Below are 20,241 nucleotides of genomic sequence, written 5' to 3'. Positions count from 1 at the left end.
TACTTGAATATATCACTAACAGAAAACTCGCTGACAGAAAGTCAGCTGCATTGTTTCAGGGGCACATATGCAGTTTGGGTACTTTATGAGCAGGTTTCTCATGAAGTGCCCAAACTGAGCTCTAACCTTCATTCTTCTGTTCTTGCTAACGAGTGGACGGTAATCACAGGATTATGGGTAATTCTCCTGAACCTGCATAAGACTTACATGGCTGGTTGGCACTGTCCTGGCCCTGCGGCACTACCCCACCTGACGTATCGGCACTCTCGTTCTCGTCGGCATCTCCGCCAGTGTCCCCCTGAGAAAAAATCAAATAGGTTAATGGGGTTTGAAGCTTATCGACTGCACGAGGGTTCGAAAAGATGTCACATAATCTCTTCACCACCAAATAAGAATTTTTTCCCATAAGACAAGGATTAAAGTCAACTCTCATCTTCTACACCCTGAGACGCATACAAAATGGTATTTAATACCGACAAATTAACCAGAAAGACAAATATGCAACAGTTGGGTATCGTAATTGTTGTGTTTCGCCTACACCGAAGATTTCATCAGTCAAATACAGAGAATAAACTGGAAGCAGCAGTAGCTACGAGGTAAAGCTGGTGTAATCAGTCCATCAGCCTTTGAGAAATATTTGTTTTTGGGGACTGAAGAAGCCTAGCTCGTGGTCGAAGCTCTTCACATGCGTCTCACTCACCAACTTCCCGGTGAATAAATCCTGTCGATACTGAGTAAAGATTGTATGTAAACATGATAGTTTGCATTAAATTATTTATTAATGTAGTAATACAAATTATTTATGCTTTGTTACTGCTAAATGACTGGAAGAAAAACTGCCAGTCATCTCAGCTGAGGATCATACTAGGGGTCAAGAGGCTTCCCTTTCCAGTCATCTCAGCTGATCACACTAGAGGTCAACAGGCTTCCCTCTCATCGTTCATGAGATAGATTAACAGTCTCAGTAGCCTATTTCACGAGCGAAACGTCTCAATATACTGCCCTCTGCAACTGGGTCTTGTTTTTACCCACTGGGCGTCTTTATTCCCTTAAAAGGACGAATAATCTCGTTTCGTCATTTTCTTTCAAGGGATAGTGTGTGTGAAACACTAGGGTAACACTTGGGTATATTCAACGAGGAAACGTTTCGCCATTCGCTTTTTTTTAAATAATTCGGAGAAAAGTAGTGGGAGATGTAAGGGGGAAGTTCGATGATATACACTTGGAAAATTCAAAAGGGACTAGGCCCAAATCTACACACAGAAATCACTCCTTACGAAATCAAAAGATTTGGCAGGAGATGCAACATCCCCCCAGTGAAAAGCAGGGGCGCCACGAGTACGTTAAGAAAGAACACAGTAAGTGTGAGGGGCCCAAGACTGTTTATTTGCCTCCCAGCATACGTAAGGAGGATTACCAATAGACCCCTGGCTGTCTTCAAGGAGCTGGACAGACACCTAGTCAGTACCTGACCAGTTGGGTTGTGGTTCGTATGTCGGTTTGCGTGCTGCTAGCAGTAGCAGCCTGGCTGATCAGGCCCTGATCCACCGCGAGGCCTGGTCATGGACCCGGTCGCGGGGGCATTGATCTCCGAAACACCTTCCAGTTACACTCTCAAGTATAATCAGTTCCTGAGTCTAGAGTCCATCAGCCTTGATACGAACTTATGTTTATATCAAGGTTTTCTTCGTATCAGCCTTGATAGCAACATATTTGTATCAAGGCTTTGTTCGCATTAGCTTTGATAAGAATGTGTTTATATCTCAGCTTTGTTCGTATCAGCCTTGATACAAGCATAGCAAGAGGTCTGGTCTCATGCCACAACGACTGAACCAATTATCTCTAGTCCGAAGGACTGATTACATCAATCTTCTGCTTTGTTTCATATTTTCCACTGCTTTTCTCTGAAGTGGATTAATAAAACCCCTTTTTGGCTAAACTTGTGCGTCGACGCCTTCCACTGGTTTACGGGTACACCCGTTTAAAAGGTAAGATTATAGGATAATGACACCAATAAGTGATGAGATACACGAGAAACATCTGGGGGCTCTTTATTGACCAATATTAACGCATCATCGTCCTACGGTGCCTTGTAGCTTGATCACTTGAGCACTCAGCTCACACACCTAGGTCCGGAGTTCGAATCTCCACCGGTACGGCTGGGAAACATTAACAATGTGGTTTCCATAAGACACATGCTGTCTCTTCCTTTTCACCCATCAGTTTAAAATGGGTACCTGGGTGTTAGTAGACTGGTGTGGGTCGCATCCTGGGACAAAACTGACCTAATTTGCTCGAAATAGTCAGCATAACAAAGGTCTTTCTATATAGTAGTATGTCACTGATGTCAGCCAGGGCTGTATACCTTGTGCATGTACTTGTAGTAAATAAAGATTATTATTTACTAATTATTATTTACTGATTATTATTTTCTAATATGCCCTTGTGTTTACTTATATATCTTTCTAAACCAGTATCTCGGTATCTATTGACAAGGTTCATACCAATCATCAGGGGTAAAAGTAATTAATGGATGAAGGGTTATCAAAACTCACCGAGCAGTCTTGATGAGGTGGTTCATCAGTCTTGTCATCACAGTCGGGAAACTCATCACATAACCAGTCCTTGTTGATACACTCAAGGCTGACAGGACACTGATATTCATCCTGTCCGCAACTGGTTCCCTCAGCTGCCCTCACCAACACACCTGCAGAAACATTTCTCAACATATATGCGTATTAATGCCTCCACGAAACAAGTGGTTTTAAGGTAACAATTCTGCGTCTAGTAAGATTATTTAATCATATATACAATTATCATACATAGTAACATGTGTGTAAATTACCTAGGATAACCCACCCCCCTCCCCCACAAAAGAAGAAGTCAGACAAAATGACTTATTTCCACTGGGAACCCAAGATATTCAATCAGGCTCCCGGGACACTACGTAAATTTCTCTATGGCTTAGTCCACTATAAAGTGCGCAGAAGTCGACTTCTGCGCACTTTATAGGGTAACAAATAGTTGAATGGGCGGCATACTACCCAAATAGCTAAGAAATTGGTCAAATGGCTACCATGGTGGTCTATTGGACTATGACATCGAAAAATTTACCTAATGTCCAGGAAGGCTGGTTAAATATCTTGGATTCGATCCCCGTCTAGTTGCAGTTATCATATGCGTGTAAGGAAGAGCTAAGGGCCCATCCCACAACCTTTGTAACAAGAGCAAACATTGTTACCACTCGGCTACGATGTTAAAAATCTCCTCATAATCCTTGACTATTTAATGGGTCTTCAGGGCCCTAGCTGGTGCCCACACAATTTCTTTTTCAGAAAGAGCTAACAGGAAGCAAATGTTGTGTTCACAGCATAAACAAATGCATTTACCAAGATGATACATTGTAAAGAAATTGAATGATATAAGTTACCATACACGGTAAAGACCATAATTATTCAAAGCATTTTGGGAGTGGATAGCCGAGATAGTATGTTAATCGCTTCTGCCCATGAAGGAAGTTTTTGCAATATCGTGACAACAACAAACTGGAGAAACTGATCCGGTGATCTAAGTGGCTCTGGTTTACGTCAGGGAGGTAATACACACTATACTTTTGTTTGTATGGTTTTACTGGGATATTTACGTGAATGTAAAAAGGAAGCCTGTATACTAGTTTTGCATGATGGTAAGATTGGTGATCTCTTTTTTGTCTCGTAAACATGCAAGATCTCAGGTACGTCTTGCTACTTCTAGTTACACTTAGGTCACACTGTACATGCATGTACAAGCATATATAAATACACTTTTCTCTCAGTTTTCTTCTTTCTTACTAGTTCTTGTCCTTTTTTATTTATCTCCATGGGGAAGTGGAACAGAATTCTTCCTCCGTAAGCCATGCGTGTTGTAAGAGGTGACTAAAATGCTGGGAGCAAAGGGCTAGTAACCCCTTCTCCTGTATAAATTACTGAATTTAAAAGCAAACACTCGTTCTTCTTTTTGGGTCACCCTGCCTCGGTGGGATACCGCCATTTTGTTGAAAGATTCACTTGAGAAGTGATCCACAGACGCCTGTGACCATAGACAAGGGAATAACCATTCAACTAGATTGAACGGTTATACGCTATTATTACAACTGTTATATTAATATCTCTCTTACATATCCCATACAGAAATCTATACTCTACCCTACACAAATAACCCGCACGTAGGAAAGAGGAGCTTACGACATCGTTTCGGTCCGACTTGAATCATTTAGTCAAACTGAAACGTCGTCGTCAGCTCCTCTCTTCTATGTGCGGGTTATTTGCGTATTGTTCCAGTCACGGTATTGTGCCTTTTTTGTTATTTATACTCTACCTTCTCTAGCGTCCGGGAGAGAACGCACCACCAGCCTCGCGTTGTCGTAGATGTCACCCGCTTTTCATTTCGTTAAGGAAAAACGAAAGTTTCTCCTTTTATATTTAGTAATATATGCAGGAGAATGGGTTACCAGCCCTTTGCTCCCGGCATTTTAGCCGCCTCTTACGATACGCATGGCTTACGGAGGAAGAATTCTGTTCCACTTCCCCATGGAGATAAGATGAAATAAATAAGAACAAGAACTAGTAAGAAAATAGAACACAGAGGGATGTGTATATGGTTGTACATGCATGTGTAGTGTGACCCAAGTGTTAAGTAGAAGTACCTGAAATCTTGCATGTTTATAAGACAGAAAAAAGACACCAGCAATCCTACCATCATGCAAAACAATTACAGGCTTTCGTTTGACACTCACTTGGCAGGACGGTAGTACCTCCCTGGGCGGTTCCTGTGTAGATTATATATATATATATATATATATATATATATATATATATATATATATATATATATATATATATATATATATATATATAATTAAACTGAAAAAGCCTCCTACACAGGAGGCTTCTTCAGTCGAATACAGGTGAATACAGCAATGTAGGCAGTTAAAGTATTTTTTGAGGTCATCAGTCACCTCCAGCTGCTTCACATTGCTTCTCCAGTATATAAGGTCTGGTTCCATGACAGTGCTTCATGCTCGAGGACTGACAACTTTCTACTCTGGCTAAGGGACTCGTATCTTCAAATTTATCACTTGTAATGTCTCCAGTGTTATGTACCTGTGTATTTGATTGGAAAAGCCTCCCGTGCAGGCGATACGTTTAGGCAATAGAGATGCCCAAGTGTCGCATATGTATCTGATTCCTCAAAGTGATATGTGATTAAAAAAAATAAGCTTTATTCAATCACACACAGACACACATTGAGTACACACCCACCCACCGGGTCATTTAGATACTGTACACTGTACGTCAGTCATTTAGATACTGTACACTGTACGTCAGTCCCATATTCGAGTATGCAGCACCCGTATGGAACCCACACCTGATCAAGCACGTCAAGAAATTAGAGAAAGTGCAAAGGTTTGCAACAAGACTAGTCCCGCAGCTAAGGGGTATGTCCTACGATGAGAGGATATGAGAAATCAACCTGTCGACACTGGAGGATGGGAGGCATAAGAGGGACATAAGTTAAAAGATGGTGAGAGAAATTGACTAGGTGGATAGGGATAGAATGTTTCTGTGATGGGACACTGCAAAAAGGGGTCACAAGTTGAAGTTGAAGGCTGAGATGAATCACAGAGATGTTAGAAAGTATTTCTTCAGTCATAGAGCCGTCAGGAAACGGAGCAATCTGGAGAGTGATGTAGTGGAGGCAGGATCTATACATAGCTTTATGAAGAGATACGATAAAGCTCATGGAGCAAGGAGTGTGTGGACCTAGTAGCGACCAGGGAAGAGGCGAGGCCAGGAGCTGTGAATCAACCCCTGCAACCACAAATAGGCGAGTTCACACACACACACACACACACACACGGCCTGACGACACTGGAGGACAGGAGGGTCAGGGGAGACATGATAACGACATATAAAATACTGCGTGGAATAGACAAGGTGGACAAGGACAGGATGTTCCAGGGAGGGGACACAGAAACAAGAGGCCACAATTGGAAGTTGAAGACACAAATGAGTCAGAGAGATAGTAGGAAGTATTTCTTCAGTCATAGAGTTGTAAGGCAGTGGAATAGCCTAGAAAATGACGTAGTGGAGGCAGGAACCATACACAGTTTTAAGACGAGGTTTGATAAAGCTCATGGAGCGGGGAGAGAGTAGCAACCGGTGAAGAGGCGGGGCCAGGAGCTAGGACTCGACCCCTGCAACCACAAATAGGTGAGTACAAATAGGTGAGTACACACACACACACACACACACACACACACACAAATACACACACAAATACATACACAAATACATACACACACAAATACATACACACACAAATACATACACACACAAATACACACACACACAAATACAAATACACACACAAATACACACACACACACAAATGCACACACACACACAAATACACACACACGCACAAATACACACACACAAATACACACACAAATACACACACACACAAATACACACACACAAATACACACACACACAAATACACACACACACAGTAGTGTGCCTTGAGTACAGTGACATAACCCGTGATCAATGTGATTCCGTCTTCCAGTAATCTGTGTGGAGTATCTCTGGGTGTTATCATCAAGACTGTTGTTCAGACCCTCACTGATAATTATCTGGCTAGGAAAACACACTGACTACACCATTCATAGTTTCTTTACACCACAACACTTAATCTAATTTCACTTATTTACTTAATCGTTTCTGTGGCTCTCTTACTCTTCCTAGAGTTTTCTTAATTTCTCAGAAATTAATGAAATAACTTAAAATTACAACAAAAATTCACTTAATATTTCAGCTTATTACCTTGCATAACTTACAATGTGTAATTACAATACTGATTTGCGACGTGCCACTTTGTGACTTTGTCAATGGTCCAAGTCGGACCGAAACGTCGTCGTAAGCTTCTCTCTTTTATGTGCGGGTTATTTGTGTATCGTTCCAGTCACGGTATTGTGCGTTTTTGTTATTTAAGAAAGCTCCTATCATGCCGATGCATTTCAGGAAGACTAACTGTGGTTATTTTGCATGTTACTATGTATGATGACTAACTGTGTCGCTGTACCTAAATGATTTGATACTAAGTCTTGCGATGGATAACCCACATTAATTTAGATATTAACGTGTATTATTTACAAATTATTTCTACGGGTTAAGCTGAACGAGGTCTCTTTTTGGTACACCAGTAAAGTCAGCTGCTTTCCTTCGTTCCTAGAAATACACACACACACACACACACACACACACACACACACACACACACACACACACACACACACACGATAAAGCTCAAGGAGCAGGAAGAGTGACCTAGTAGCGGCCAGTGAAGAGGCGGGGGCAGGAGCTGTGACTCGACCCCTGCAACCACAACCAGGTGAATACAAACACAAAAACAAACACACACAAAAACATTTGTGTGTGTGTGTGTGTGTGTGTGTGTGTGTGTGTGTGTGTGTGTGTGTGTGTGTGTGTGTGTGTGTGTGTGTAACAAAATCCATAACCTTAATAAATTTTAAAGGGTTAGACTGGTAAGCCTGTGGAAGGCCTCGGTCAGATGACCAAAACGAAACACTTGTCCTGTTTCCTGACAAACTTAACATAATCTCCTCTTGGTAAAGTTTTAAGTGTGAATGTTATTATGTCTCATTATTGACATTAATGAGTCTAACAGAGTAAGAGATGTTATTATCTTGGCTCATTTCAAAGTCCAGCTCTATCTATACTACCATCCCTTCCCCCCCCCCCCTTTCCCCAGGATGCCACCCACAACAGTCTGTTTGTATCCCTGGATATCTGTTTACTGATAAATGAACGAGGTAACAATTGTAAGGATTATGATTAGTTCATAATTAATAATAATAATTAATAATTAATAATAATAATAATTGATAATTATTATTTCATGCGCAATTCACACACAGGAGAGAAACGTACGTCAACGTTTCGATCCAACTGAGTTTGTCTTCAGCCTTGTACATATACTTTGTGTATAATTCCAGTCTCGGTATTGTGTATTTTTTATTTTTCTCTTATTATTGTAGTATTCATAAGAACACTAAACCAGTGAGGGTCATTCAGTGCTAAACGTGTGTTAGGTGACTTGACTATATGGTCAACCCACCCGGGAATCGAACCCGGGTCACTTCCGTTATGAATCGAAACTCCATTCTGTTTCAGTGGTTATTATCCGTATTGAAACTGGTTTAATTCTTCCACATTTAGAGAAATTTTAACATATATTCATGATTTTAACAATTCGTTAACACATACCTCCACCGAGAGGTGTGCGTCTCTCATTGTATGTACACTGAAAGGTGTGTGCGTCTCATTGTATATACACAGAGGTGTGTGAGTCTCATTGTATATACACAGAGGTGTGTGCGTCTCATTGTATATACACAGAGGTGTGTGAGTCTCATTGTATATACACAGAGGTGTGTGCGTCTCATTGTATATACACAGAGGTGTGTGCGTTTCATTGTATACACACAGAGGTGTGTGCGTCTCATTGTATATACACAGAGGTGTGTGCGTCTCATTGTATATACACAGAGGTGTGTGCGTCTCATTGTATATACACAGAGGTGTGTGCGTCTCATTGTATATACACAGAGGTGTGTGCGTCTCATTGTATATACACAGAGGTGTGTGCGTTTCATTGTATACACACACAGGTGTGTGCGTTTCATTGTATACACACACAGGTGTGTGCGTCTCAATTTATATAGACAGAGGTGTATGCGTCTCATTGTATATACAGGTGTATGCGTCTCATTGTATATACACAGAGGTGTATGCGTCTCGTATATACAGAGGTGTATGCGTCTCGTTGTATATACACTGACAGGTGTGTGCATCTCATTGTATATACACCGAGAGGTGTGTGCGTCTCATTGTATATACAGAGGTGTATGTGTCTCACTGTATATACACAGGTGTATGCGCCTCGTTGTATATACAGAGGTGTATGCGTCTCATTGTATATACAGAGGTGTGTGCGTCTCATTGTATATACAGAGGTGTGTGCGTCTCATTGTATATACAGAGGTGTGTGCGTCTCATTGTATATAGAGGTGTGTGCGTCTCATTGTATATACAGAGGTGTATGTGTCTCATTGTATATACACAGAGGTGTATGCGCCTCGTTGTATATACAGAGGTGTATGCGTCTCATTGTATATACAGAGGTGTATGCGTCTCATTGTATATAGAGGTGTATGGGTCTCATTGTATATACACAGAGGTGTATGTGTCATTGTATATATACAGAGGTGTATGCGTCTCGTATATACACAGAGGTGTATGCGTCTCGTATATACACAGAGGTGTATGCATCTCAATGTATATACACTGAGGGGTGTATGCGTCTCATTGTATATACACTGAGGGGTGTATGCGTCTCATTGTATATACAGACGTGTATGCGTCTCATTGTATATACAGACGTGTATGCGTCTCATTGAATATACAGACGTGTATGCGTCTCATTGTATATACAGACGTGTATGCGTCTCATTGTATATACACGGGTGTATCTCAGTGTATATACACAGGTGTATGTATCTCAGTGTATATACACAGGTGTATGTATCTCAGTGTATATACACAGAGTTTACTTTAAATCCCTATTTAAGGTATTAAAATATTTCTAATTTCAGGTGAGTAGGTTACAATCCTCCTTAATGACCATCGGGTAGTCCACAGGTTATAAAATCGAATTAATCAGCCAACATCATCAAGGTACTACTTCCACTTAGCAAAATATAATGTACTTACCAGTGATGAGAAGCAGATTTAGTAAGAATAGTCTTGGCTTCATTGTTATTCTACAGACATACTGAACTGACTTATTTCGTGAACACTTGACTGTTGTTCACTCCCCCTCTTTTCCTATTCAGTTATAATCGTATTTAAATCACGGAATATACGGTAATAAATGACACAGCAAAGAGGTGGGGGCCAGGAGCTGAGGCTTGACCCTCTGTGACCACAGACAGGTGGGAATAAGCGAGTGTAGGTTGAGTGTATGAGGCTGTGACTGTAACGAGGGGTGTGAGGCCAGCAACTGAGGGCTAAAACCACTTGACCGCCGCTCCTGATATCATAATCTGCTCCTTCTCTTGTCTTATCTTCCCCACTCACAGCCTAACTGGTCACAGACCAGGCTGAGATTAACTGAGAATACAGCCTACAAGGTTTAAAGCCTGTCGACTGCACGAGGGTCATTAAGGGGCATGTTATTTCCCCTATCTTCTAAAAATATGCTATTTTCCCCTATAATCTACCTTGTCCATTATTACTATCGCATTTGCTTTGTCTGCTTTCGTAAGGTGAATTAAGGAAAGATCGTAGACTTCACCTTACGAAAGCAGACAAAAGAAATGCGATAGTAACTATGGACAAGGTAGTTTATAGGGTAAAAATGAACATGATAATAGGAGACAGGGACACACACGCGCCTTTTAAGGCTGCATCTGTACCTTCATTAAGTTTGTTAAGGTACAGGTACATACAAATACGATTATACAAGCTATCATACATAGCAGTATATGTGTTGATTACCTACCTGGAGTTTACCTGGAGAGAGTTCCGGGGGTCAACGCCCCCGCGGCCCGGTCTGTGACCAGGCCTCCTGGTGGATCAGAGCCTGATCAACCAGGCTGTTACTGCTGGCTGCACGCAAACCAACGTACGAGCCACAGCCCGGCTGATCAGGAACCGACTTTAGGTGCTTGTCCAGTGCCAGCTTGAAGACTGCCAGGGGTCTGTTGGTAATCCCCCTTATGTATGCTGGGAGGCAGTTGAACAGTCTCGGGCCCCTGACACTTATTGTATGGTCTCTTAACGTGCTAGTGACACCCCTGCTTTTCATTGGGGGGATGGTGCATCGTCTGCCAAGTCTTTTGCTTTCGTAGTGAGTGATTTTCGTGTGCAAGTTCGGTACTAGTCCCTCTAGGATAATCCCAATAAAAAGTCAAAATGACTTAATTCCACTGGGGTCCCTAATGAAGTCCCAGAGTTTTTATCCCCAGAGCCCGGCCTTGGGGCAGGCTCGTCTGGCCCAAGAATGCTTTAATCCCTAAAATAGAAATTAATAGGGATTGCGTGTACATGTCAAAGCCTGTCCTAGCATGAGCCAGTTCAGGAAGAAAGCTAAAAGACACCTAATGAATGAAGCTACAGTAAGTAGGAAGAGGGTTTTCTTTTAAAACTAACATTCAGGTACCTATTATAAGCTGATCCTCTCTTCAACGTTAATGTAAATAACTCAGTTTATCTTATTCCTAGTACATCTATTTTTACTGTAGCATTTTCCCTTCAAGGGAGGTTCCTTGGTGCTGGTGAGGGGATCTTGATCTAGGGAATTGGATCTGTTCTCCGGTTCCCTGAATTGAGCCTGAATACCTTTCATTCCCCCCCCCATGCGCTGTATAATCCTATGGGTTTAATGCTTCCCCATGATTATAATAATTATAATAATGTAGCATTTTTACACAGGTGAGTTATTTAGCTGTTTTAACTTTTAAGGTTTAAGTAAAAAGATATTACAAGGAGCCCAATGGGTCCTTTGTTGGCTGTCCTGGGTAATTTACACTATGATAATTGTACCTATGTGTACCTGTGCCTAAATAAACTTACTCATATACTCTGAGAAGAATGCACCCATCAGGGTATATCCTGTGCAGGGCTTACAATACTCCATGGGCTGAATAACCCACACGGGTTTACAGCTCCGTGAAATACATTCTCTCACATGTGATAATTATCCTCGTTTTGTAAATATACTGGCCCCTTTCAGCAGCTCTGTGATTCTTCGCCTTCGCCTGTATAGGGAGTGTCCCTCTCTTTCTAGTTTACATCTTCTCCTCCTTTTTCTTAAAGGAATGTGCCTTGAGCACACCTCAAGTGACACGGAGTGAATGTGGGAAAGAAAACCCCACTCGTGTGGAAAATAATCCTGGATCCACGTTTCATCTTTCACTGGGTGCCCAGAGCGAATTCATTCAAATTATGGCATCCTAAGTTCGCCAGAGTTTACTGAGAAGCATTTGTAAAGCCAAGTACTGTAGTCTCATGCTCGACTCGACTCCTGATCAAGCATACCATGAGCAGATGTCAAAAGTGTTGGGTTCATGGAAGTTGATTTTTAAAGGAAAACAGTCCGTGTTAGAGTCCTTCCCTGGGTTTATCAAGAGGAACCAGAAGAATGCTGAGAGGCTGGTTGAAGATATCTTGAAGCAGCTAGAGAAGGACGAAATGGAGCTATGAGACTGTCGGTCACAGTGCTATGACAACACTGTTGTGATGGCTGGACACAGAAGTAGTGTTCATCAAAGAACAAGTGAGGAAAAACAACCTGGCAGCATTTGTGAACTGCGACAATCATTCACCCAACTTTGTGGGTGTACATGCAGCCAAGCAGGATACAATGATGGTCAAGTTTTTTAGAATCATCAAAGCTTTCTACGTGTTCTTCTCTCGTTCAACACAGTGCTGGGAAAAGCTAAAAAAAAAAACGCCGTACCTGTGGTTGTTAAGTTGGAGTCCAAAACTAGATGGAGTGCAAAGACAAGCAGTAAAGCCCATCAACAAACACCTTGAAGAGATACTTCAACTTCTCCAGGACATGGTAGACAATGAAAATGAGACCTGTGAAACAAGAAGGGATGCAAGGCAACTGTATAACTGCATGCTAAGTTACGATTTTCTGACTTCTAGGATTTTGGAATAAAATATCATTCGCATTGATCGTATTCAAAAGAGGCTACTGGATCCAATCATGAACTTCCACCATGCTGCCCTGGATTTGAAAGCTCTCTGAGATCATTTTGATGATGAAAGAGACGTGTTGGTCAGTGACTCACTCGAAGAAGGACTCGGTCTCTGTTAAGAATGGAATATTGAAGTTGAAAGATGAATGCCAGGGAGGAAATGATAAATTCATGAAGGGAACATTCGATCATCTTCACGGAGAATTGGATGAAAGGTTCGTGGATGAAGAAATGTGAAAATTTAGCCAAATTGTACAGCTCTGATGTTGACAGACAGCAGCTATATGAAGAAATTTTGTACTGGAGAATGTTCACATCAAGTCGATATCAACATTCGACCTAAAGAGCTTTTCAAATTTATTGCTCAGTATGGATATGAGAGCGTCTTCCCCAATCTTCACATTGCTATTCTGATAATGTTAACCATCGCAATTTCTGTTGGCAGCTGTGAGAGATGATTCAGCAAGTTAAAAGTACACTTTCCTATTTGAGAGACTCCATGGATCAAGGCAGACTCTGTGATCTTGCTCTGCTGAATGTAGAATTACAGTGGACCCCCGCTTAACAATCACCTCCAAATGCGACCAATTATGTAAGTGTATTTATGTAAGTGCATTTGTACGTGTATGTTTGGGGGTCTGAAATGGACTAATCTACTTCACAATATTCCTTATGGGAAAAAATTCGGTCAGTACTGGCACCTGAACATACTACTGGAATGAAAAAAGTTCGTTAACCGGGGGTCCACTGTATAAGAAACTGAAAAAAACTGAATTTGAGCACCTCATAGACCACTTAGCATCAGTGAAAATAAGGAAGGTGTAGCTGTAATTTTCATGTAGTTTGTTAATTAGAAGATTAATGAGCTTGACTTGTATTTTTGAGCTGATTTTTATGGTTAAGTTATATAAAAGATGGGTGTCAGATGCTTGGACAGGGGCTCCTGGTCACCACCTGGAGGCCTGGTCACAGACCGGGCTGCGGGGGCATTGACCCCGGAACTCTCTCCAGGTAAACTCCAGGTAAACTCCAGTCACTGTTTCTCGTAGATACACCCCTACTTGTATACCTCTTATATGGAAGACAAGCCAGGAATGGTGGAAATCTAGAGCTAAAGATTTCCACCCCCATGGCTTGTCTTGCATAATTAAGATCGCCCGTCTGCGATTGTTTGCACCTCTTACATATTAGGGTTTAGTTTTAGTTTAATATGTTTATTATGCACCTCATATCCATCCTGTGGGCAATAGTCAAAAGATTACAGAGGTACATAATTGGTCCAGGGACTGGACTCCAAAGTTTTGATAGCTGAGCAAGTTACAGAGGTAATGAACTCACAATTTACAAAGGTAATGAACTCACAATTTACAAAGGTAATGAACTCCACGTAGGTCTAGTCACAATGATGACACGTTACAAAGGTATTTACAGATTACAGAGGTACATAATGGGTCCAGGGACTGGCCCCATTAGGGAAAGTAGTAGATTTGTGGCCATTTTTATAATAATCAAAAGAAGGCATTAAACCTGGAGAGGTCATATAGTGCCTAGCTATTGAGCGTTATTAAGGTTTGATGCAAAGGAGAGAACAAATCTGGTTCCTAAGATCAAGACCCCCTGCACTGGCATCAAGGCACATCCCCAGAAGGGACGATTTTTTTTATAATTATAATCATGAGGGAGCGCTAAACCCGTGGGATTATAGAGCACGTGTTGGGGAGGGGGGATGGAAGGTATTCAGGCTCAATTCAGGGAACCAGAGCACAGATCCAATTCCCTAGATAAAGAGCCCCTCACTAGCATCAAGGAACCTCCCTTGAGGAGCCAGAAGGGATGAAGGGATCAAGCCAGCAAGGCACCCTCGGTCGGCCCTCACTTGACAATGGCCATCCAATAAGATATAAACTATCGGGGTATCAAAGTATCAGCACCAGTGATATCAACTAATTTTGATAGTACTTACATCGACCTGAAACTGAATATCTACATCGGCAAAAATTTTAGCATCATCCCTCCCTAGTAAAACGATTTGAATCCGATACAATTTATTACATTCGATATAATTTACAGTGGACCCCCAGTTAACGATATTTTTTCACTCCAGAAGTATGTTCAGGTGCCAGTACTGACCGAATTTGTTCCCATAAGGAATATTGTGAAGTAGATTAGTCCATTTCAGACCCCCAAACATACACGCACAAACGCACTTACATAAATACACTTACATAATTGGTCGCATTCGGAGGTGATCGTTATGCGGGGGTCCACTGTATTATACTTCCCAAGTGCATGATCCCATTTGGGTCATACACTTGAAGAGTAGAAAGTACAGTAATTAGGTTTGATCCAAGGAAGAGCATACCTCCAATTCCCTAGACCAAGAGCCTTAAAGGGATATACATTTTGAGAGGATTATTATTACAGCCTCTCCTCAATTAGCGACTTACTCGTTTACCGACGACTCGGACCAGTATGCATACCTAAATAATGTATATTAAAAGTGATTTCTTCTATTCTATTTATTACAATATACAGTACACTACTGTAAAAACATTTAAAAATATACCAGAAATGTTATAAATGGTGCATTATTATTATTATTATAATCAAAGGGGAAGCGCTAAACCCGGCGGATTATACAGCACCTGGGGGGGGGGATGTGGAAGGCATTCAGGCTTAATTCGGGGAACTGGAGCACAGATCCAATTCCCTAAATCAAGAGCCCCTCACCAACATCAAGGAACCTTCCTTGAGGGGTATAAATGGTGCAAAGGTGACATTAAAACAGTATCAAAGTATGGCTCCTCACTTAGCGACAAATTTGTTTACCGAAGTGGTCTTAGGAACGGAACTCTGTCGTTAAGTGAAGAGAGGCCTGGTGGCTAAAGTTCTCGCTTCACACTTTGAGGTCCTGGGTTCGATTCCCAGCGAGGGTAGAAACATTGGGCGTGTTTCTTTACACCGGTTGCCTGTGTTCACCCATCAGTAAAATGAGTACCTGGGTGTTAGTCGACTGGTGTGGGTCACATCCTGGGACAAAACTGACCTAATTTGCCCGAAATGCTCTGCATAACAAGCGGCTTTCTATATAGTAGTATGTCATTGATGTCAGCTAGGACTGTATACCTTGTACATGTACTTGTAGTAAATAAAGATCTTATTATCATTATATTTGTGGGGAAGTGCTAAACCCAGTGGGTCATACAATGCCTGGGGAATGGAAGGCAATCAGGTTTGATCCAAGGAAGTAAAGATCCTTCTCCAGCATCAAGAGTGGTCAGAGAGAAAACTGCTGTAGAGAGAAATGACCTGGGATATTACACACCTTTACATTTGCCTCACAAGTGAAGACTTTTGCTAATAATTTTTAATCCCTTGTAATATTTACTACCTGTGAAGAATTTATAGGCGAGTACAAATAGAAAGTGCATCTGTCTCGCACTCAGCAGACGGAGGATCGAGCCTCCACCACGTCTTGCACTGAATGACTCATACAGGTTTCGAACTTAATTTTTTTTAATTTTTAACACATCCGCCATCTTCCACTGAGACGGGGTTCCTCAAAAAAGAAACACTTTCACCATCATTCCCACAATCACTGTCTTTGCAGAGGCGCTCAGATATGACAGTTCAGATATCACTCCAAACAGCCAATATCCCAAAACCCTCTTTTAAAGTGCAGGCATTGTACTTCCCACCTCCAGGACTCAAGTCCAGCTAACCAGTTTTTCTGAGTCCCTTAATATGAATTAAATAAATGCAAAGAAGTAAATTTTTAATGTTGTAGCCATTAATAGGATAATATAACACATATTAAGCATTTCATTTTAATATACCATACAGAATTCCATTATACAGTGGACCCCCGGTTAACGATATTTTTTCACTCCAGAAGTATGTTCAGGTGCCAGTACTGACTGAATTTGTTCCCATAAGAAATATTGTGAAGTAGATTAGTCCATTTCAGACCCCCAAACATACATGTACAAACGCACTTACATAAATACACTTACATAATTGGTCGCATTCGGAGGTAATCGTTATGCGGGGGTCCACTGTATATATATACATATATAGAGCATATATACACTATGAAAGTAATAGTCAAAGGGAAGAGGTAGAGTATTGAGGGAAGGACAATAGTGTGAAAATATGAGTTGAGGTTCAAATAGCAAATTGGTGACAGATAACATTATTATTATGCTAAAAAATGGTAAACTCATGAGGGTTATACAGCACTGCAAGAAAGATGGAAGCTAACTGCAGGGAAAAGTGGTGTGAAAGGTGTACTTATGTGCTTATTGGAAGTGTAAAAGGTGTACTTATGTGCTAAAAAGTAAAGGTAGTACAGTGGACCCCCAGTTAACGATATTTTTTCACTCCAGAAGTATGTTCAGGTGCCAGTACTGACCGAATTTGTTCCCATAAGAAATATTGTGAAGTAGATTAGTCCATTTCAGACCCCCAAACATACATGTACAAACACACTTACATAAATACACTTACATAACTGGTCACATTCGGAGGTAATCGTTATGCGGGGGTCCACTGTACTCATGTGTTTTGAAGCAGTGTGAAGGTAGTACTCATGTGTTTTGAAGCAGTGTGAAGGTACTACTCATGTGTTTTGAAGCAGTGTGAAGGTAGTACTCATGTGTCTTGAAGCAGTGTGAAGGTAGTACTCGTGTGTCTTGAAGCAGTGTGAAGGGTGTACTCATGTGCTACAAAAAAGTCAAGTTATACTAGTCTACAGTGATGTCAGTTAATAGATAGTTGGAAAAAGGGAAATCAACCTAGATGAGCATTTGGCTACTTGACTCACTTTGAGAAACAAGTTAATATTTTTAATGCTGACTGTTCAAAGATGACATCCATATCCATTTTGCACAATATATCTAAGTTTTTCTCCTTTTTCTAAATAGCTCTTGTTCTTTTTTATTTCTTCTATTGTCCATGGGGAAGTGGAAAAGAATCTTTCCTCCGTAAGCCATGCGTGTCGTATGAGGCGACTAAAATGCCGGGAGCAATGGGCTAGTAACCCCTTCTCCTGTATACAATTACTAAAAAAGAGAAGAAGAAAAACTTTATAAAACTGGGTTGCTTAAATGTGCGTGAATGTAGTGCGGATGACAAGAAACAGATGATTGCTGATGTTATGAATGAAAAGAAGTTGGATGTCCTGGCCCTAAGCGAAACAAAACTGAAGGGGGTAGGAGAGTTTCAGTGGGGGGAAATAAATGGGATTAAATCTGGAGTATCTGAGAGAGTTAGAGCAAAGGAAGGGGTAGCAGTAATGTTAAATGATCAGTTATGGAAGGAGAAAAGAGAATATGAATGTGTAAATTCAAGAATTATGTGGATTAAAGTAAAGGTTGGATGCGAGAAGTGGGTCATAATAAGCGTGTATGCACCTGGAGAAGAGAGGAATGCAGAGGAGAGAGAGAGATTTTGGGAGATGTTAAGTGAATGTATAGGAGCCTTTGAACCAAGTGAGAGAGTAATTGTGGTAGGGGACTTGAATGCTAAAGTAGGAGAAACTTTTAGAGAGGGTGTGGTAGGTAAGTTTGGGGTGCCAGGTGTAAATGATAATGGGAGCCCTTTGATTGAACTTTGTATAGAAAGGGGTTTAGTTATAGGTAATACATATTTTAAGAAAAAGAGGATAAATAAGTATACACGATATGATGTAGGGCGAAATGACAGTAGTTTGTTGGATTATGTATTGGTAGATAAAAGACTGTTGAGTAGACTTCAGGATGTACATGTTTATAGAGGGGCCACAGATATATCAGATCACTTTCTAGTTGTAGCTACACTGAGAGTAAAAGGTAGATGGGATACAAGGAGAATAGAAGCATCAGGGAAGAGAGAGGTGAAGGTTTATAAACTAAAAGAGGAGGCAGTTAGGGTAAGATATAAACAGCTATTGGAGGATAGATGGGCTAATGAGAGCATAGGCAATGGGGTCGAAGAGGTATGGGGTAGGTTTAAAAATGTAGTGTTAGAGTGTTCAGCAGAAGTTTGTGGTTACAGGAAAGTGGGTGCAGGAGGGAAGAGGAGCGATTGGTGGAATGATGATGTAAAGAGAGTAGTAAGGGAGAAAAAGTTAGCATATGAGAAGTTTTTACAAAGTAGAAGTGATGCAAGGAGGGAAGAGTATATGGAGAAAAAGAGAGAAGTTAAGAGAGTGGTGAAGCAATGTAAAAAGAGAGCAAATGAGAGAGTGGGTGAGATGTTATCAACAAATTTTGTTGAAAATAAGAAAAAGTTTTGGAGTGAGATTAACAAGTTAAGAAAGCCTAGAGAACAAATGGATTTGTCAGTTAAAAATAGGAGAGGAGAGTTATTAAATGGAGAGTTAGAGGTATTGGGAAGATGGAAGGAATATTTTGAGGAATTGTTAAATGTTGATGAAGATAGGGAAGCTGTGATTTCGTGTATAGGGCAAGGAGGAATAACATCTTGTAGGAGTGAGGAAGAGCCAGTTGTGAGTGTGGGGGAAGTTCGTGAGGCAGTAGGTAAAATGAAAGGGGGTAAGGCAGCCGGGATTGATGGGATAAAGATAGAAATGTTAAAAGCAGGTGGGGATATAGTTTTGGAGTGGTTGGTGCAATTATTTAATAAATGTATGGAAGAGGGTAAGGTACCTAGGGATTGGCAGAGAGCATGCATAGTTCCTTTGTATAAAGGCAAAGGGGATAAAAGAGAGTGCAAAAATTATAGGGGGATAAGTCTGTTGAGTGTACCTGGTAAAGTGTATGGTAGAGTTATAATTGAAAGAATTAAGAGTAAGACGGAGAATAGGATAGCAGATGAACAAGGAGGCTTTAGGAAAGGTAGGGGGTGTGTGGACCAGGTGTTTACAGTGAAACATATAAGTGAACAGTATTTAGATAAGGCTAAAGAGGTCTTTGTGGCATTTATGGATTTGGAAAAGGCGTATGACAGGGTGGATAGGGGGGCAATGTGGCAGATGTTGCAAGTGTATGGTGTAGGAGGTAGGTTACTGAAAGCAGTGAAGAGTTTTTACGAGGATAGTGAGGCTCAAGTTAGAGTATGTAGGAAAGAGGGAAATTTTTTCCCAGTAAAAGTAGGCCTTAGACAAGGATGTGTGATGTCACCGTGGTTGTTTAATATATTTATAGATGGGGTTGTAAGAGAAGTAAATGCGAGGGTCTTGGCAAGAGGCGTGGAGTTAAAAGATAAAGAATCACACACAAAGTGGGAGTTGTCACAGCTGCTCTTTGCTGATGACACTGTGCTCTTGGGAGATTCTGAAGAGAAGTTGCAGAGATTGGTGGATGAATTTGGTAGGGTGTGCAAAAGAAGAAAATTAAAGGTGAATACAGGAAAGAGTAAGGTTATGAGGATAACAAAAAGATTAGGTGATGAAAGATTGAATATCAGAT

At 41.0% G+C, this 20,241-nt stretch overlaps 1 protein-coding gene across 1 annotated transcript in view; it reads right to left on the bottom strand.

Annotated features, from left to right (window-relative positions):
* LOC128703077 (uncharacterized) overlaps positions 1-10,078 on the bottom strand; it is a 116,812-nt gene extending 106,734 nt beyond the window's left edge. Inside the window, exons 1-3 of the mRNA XM_070103563.1 lie at positions 9,837-10,078; positions 2,556-2,707; positions 208-298 (exon numbers count right to left, since the gene is read on the bottom strand). Coding sequence (XP_069959664.1) covers positions 208-298; positions 2,556-2,707; positions 9,837-9,879 — 286 coding nt within the window. The 5' untranslated portion in view covers positions 9,880-10,078. The remainder of the gene's footprint in view (positions 1-207; positions 299-2,555; positions 2,708-9,836) is intronic.
* Between the last annotated feature and the right edge of the window lie 10,163 nt (positions 10,079-20,241).

This window comes from Cherax quadricarinatus, chromosome 86 (genome assembly GCF_038502225.1).
Source record: "Cherax quadricarinatus isolate ZL_2023a chromosome 86, ASM3850222v1, whole genome shotgun sequence".
Taxonomy (NCBI): domain Eukaryota; kingdom Metazoa; phylum Arthropoda; class Malacostraca; order Decapoda; family Parastacidae; genus Cherax; species Cherax quadricarinatus.
This window is presented reverse-complemented; position numbering and strand designations above follow the sequence as displayed.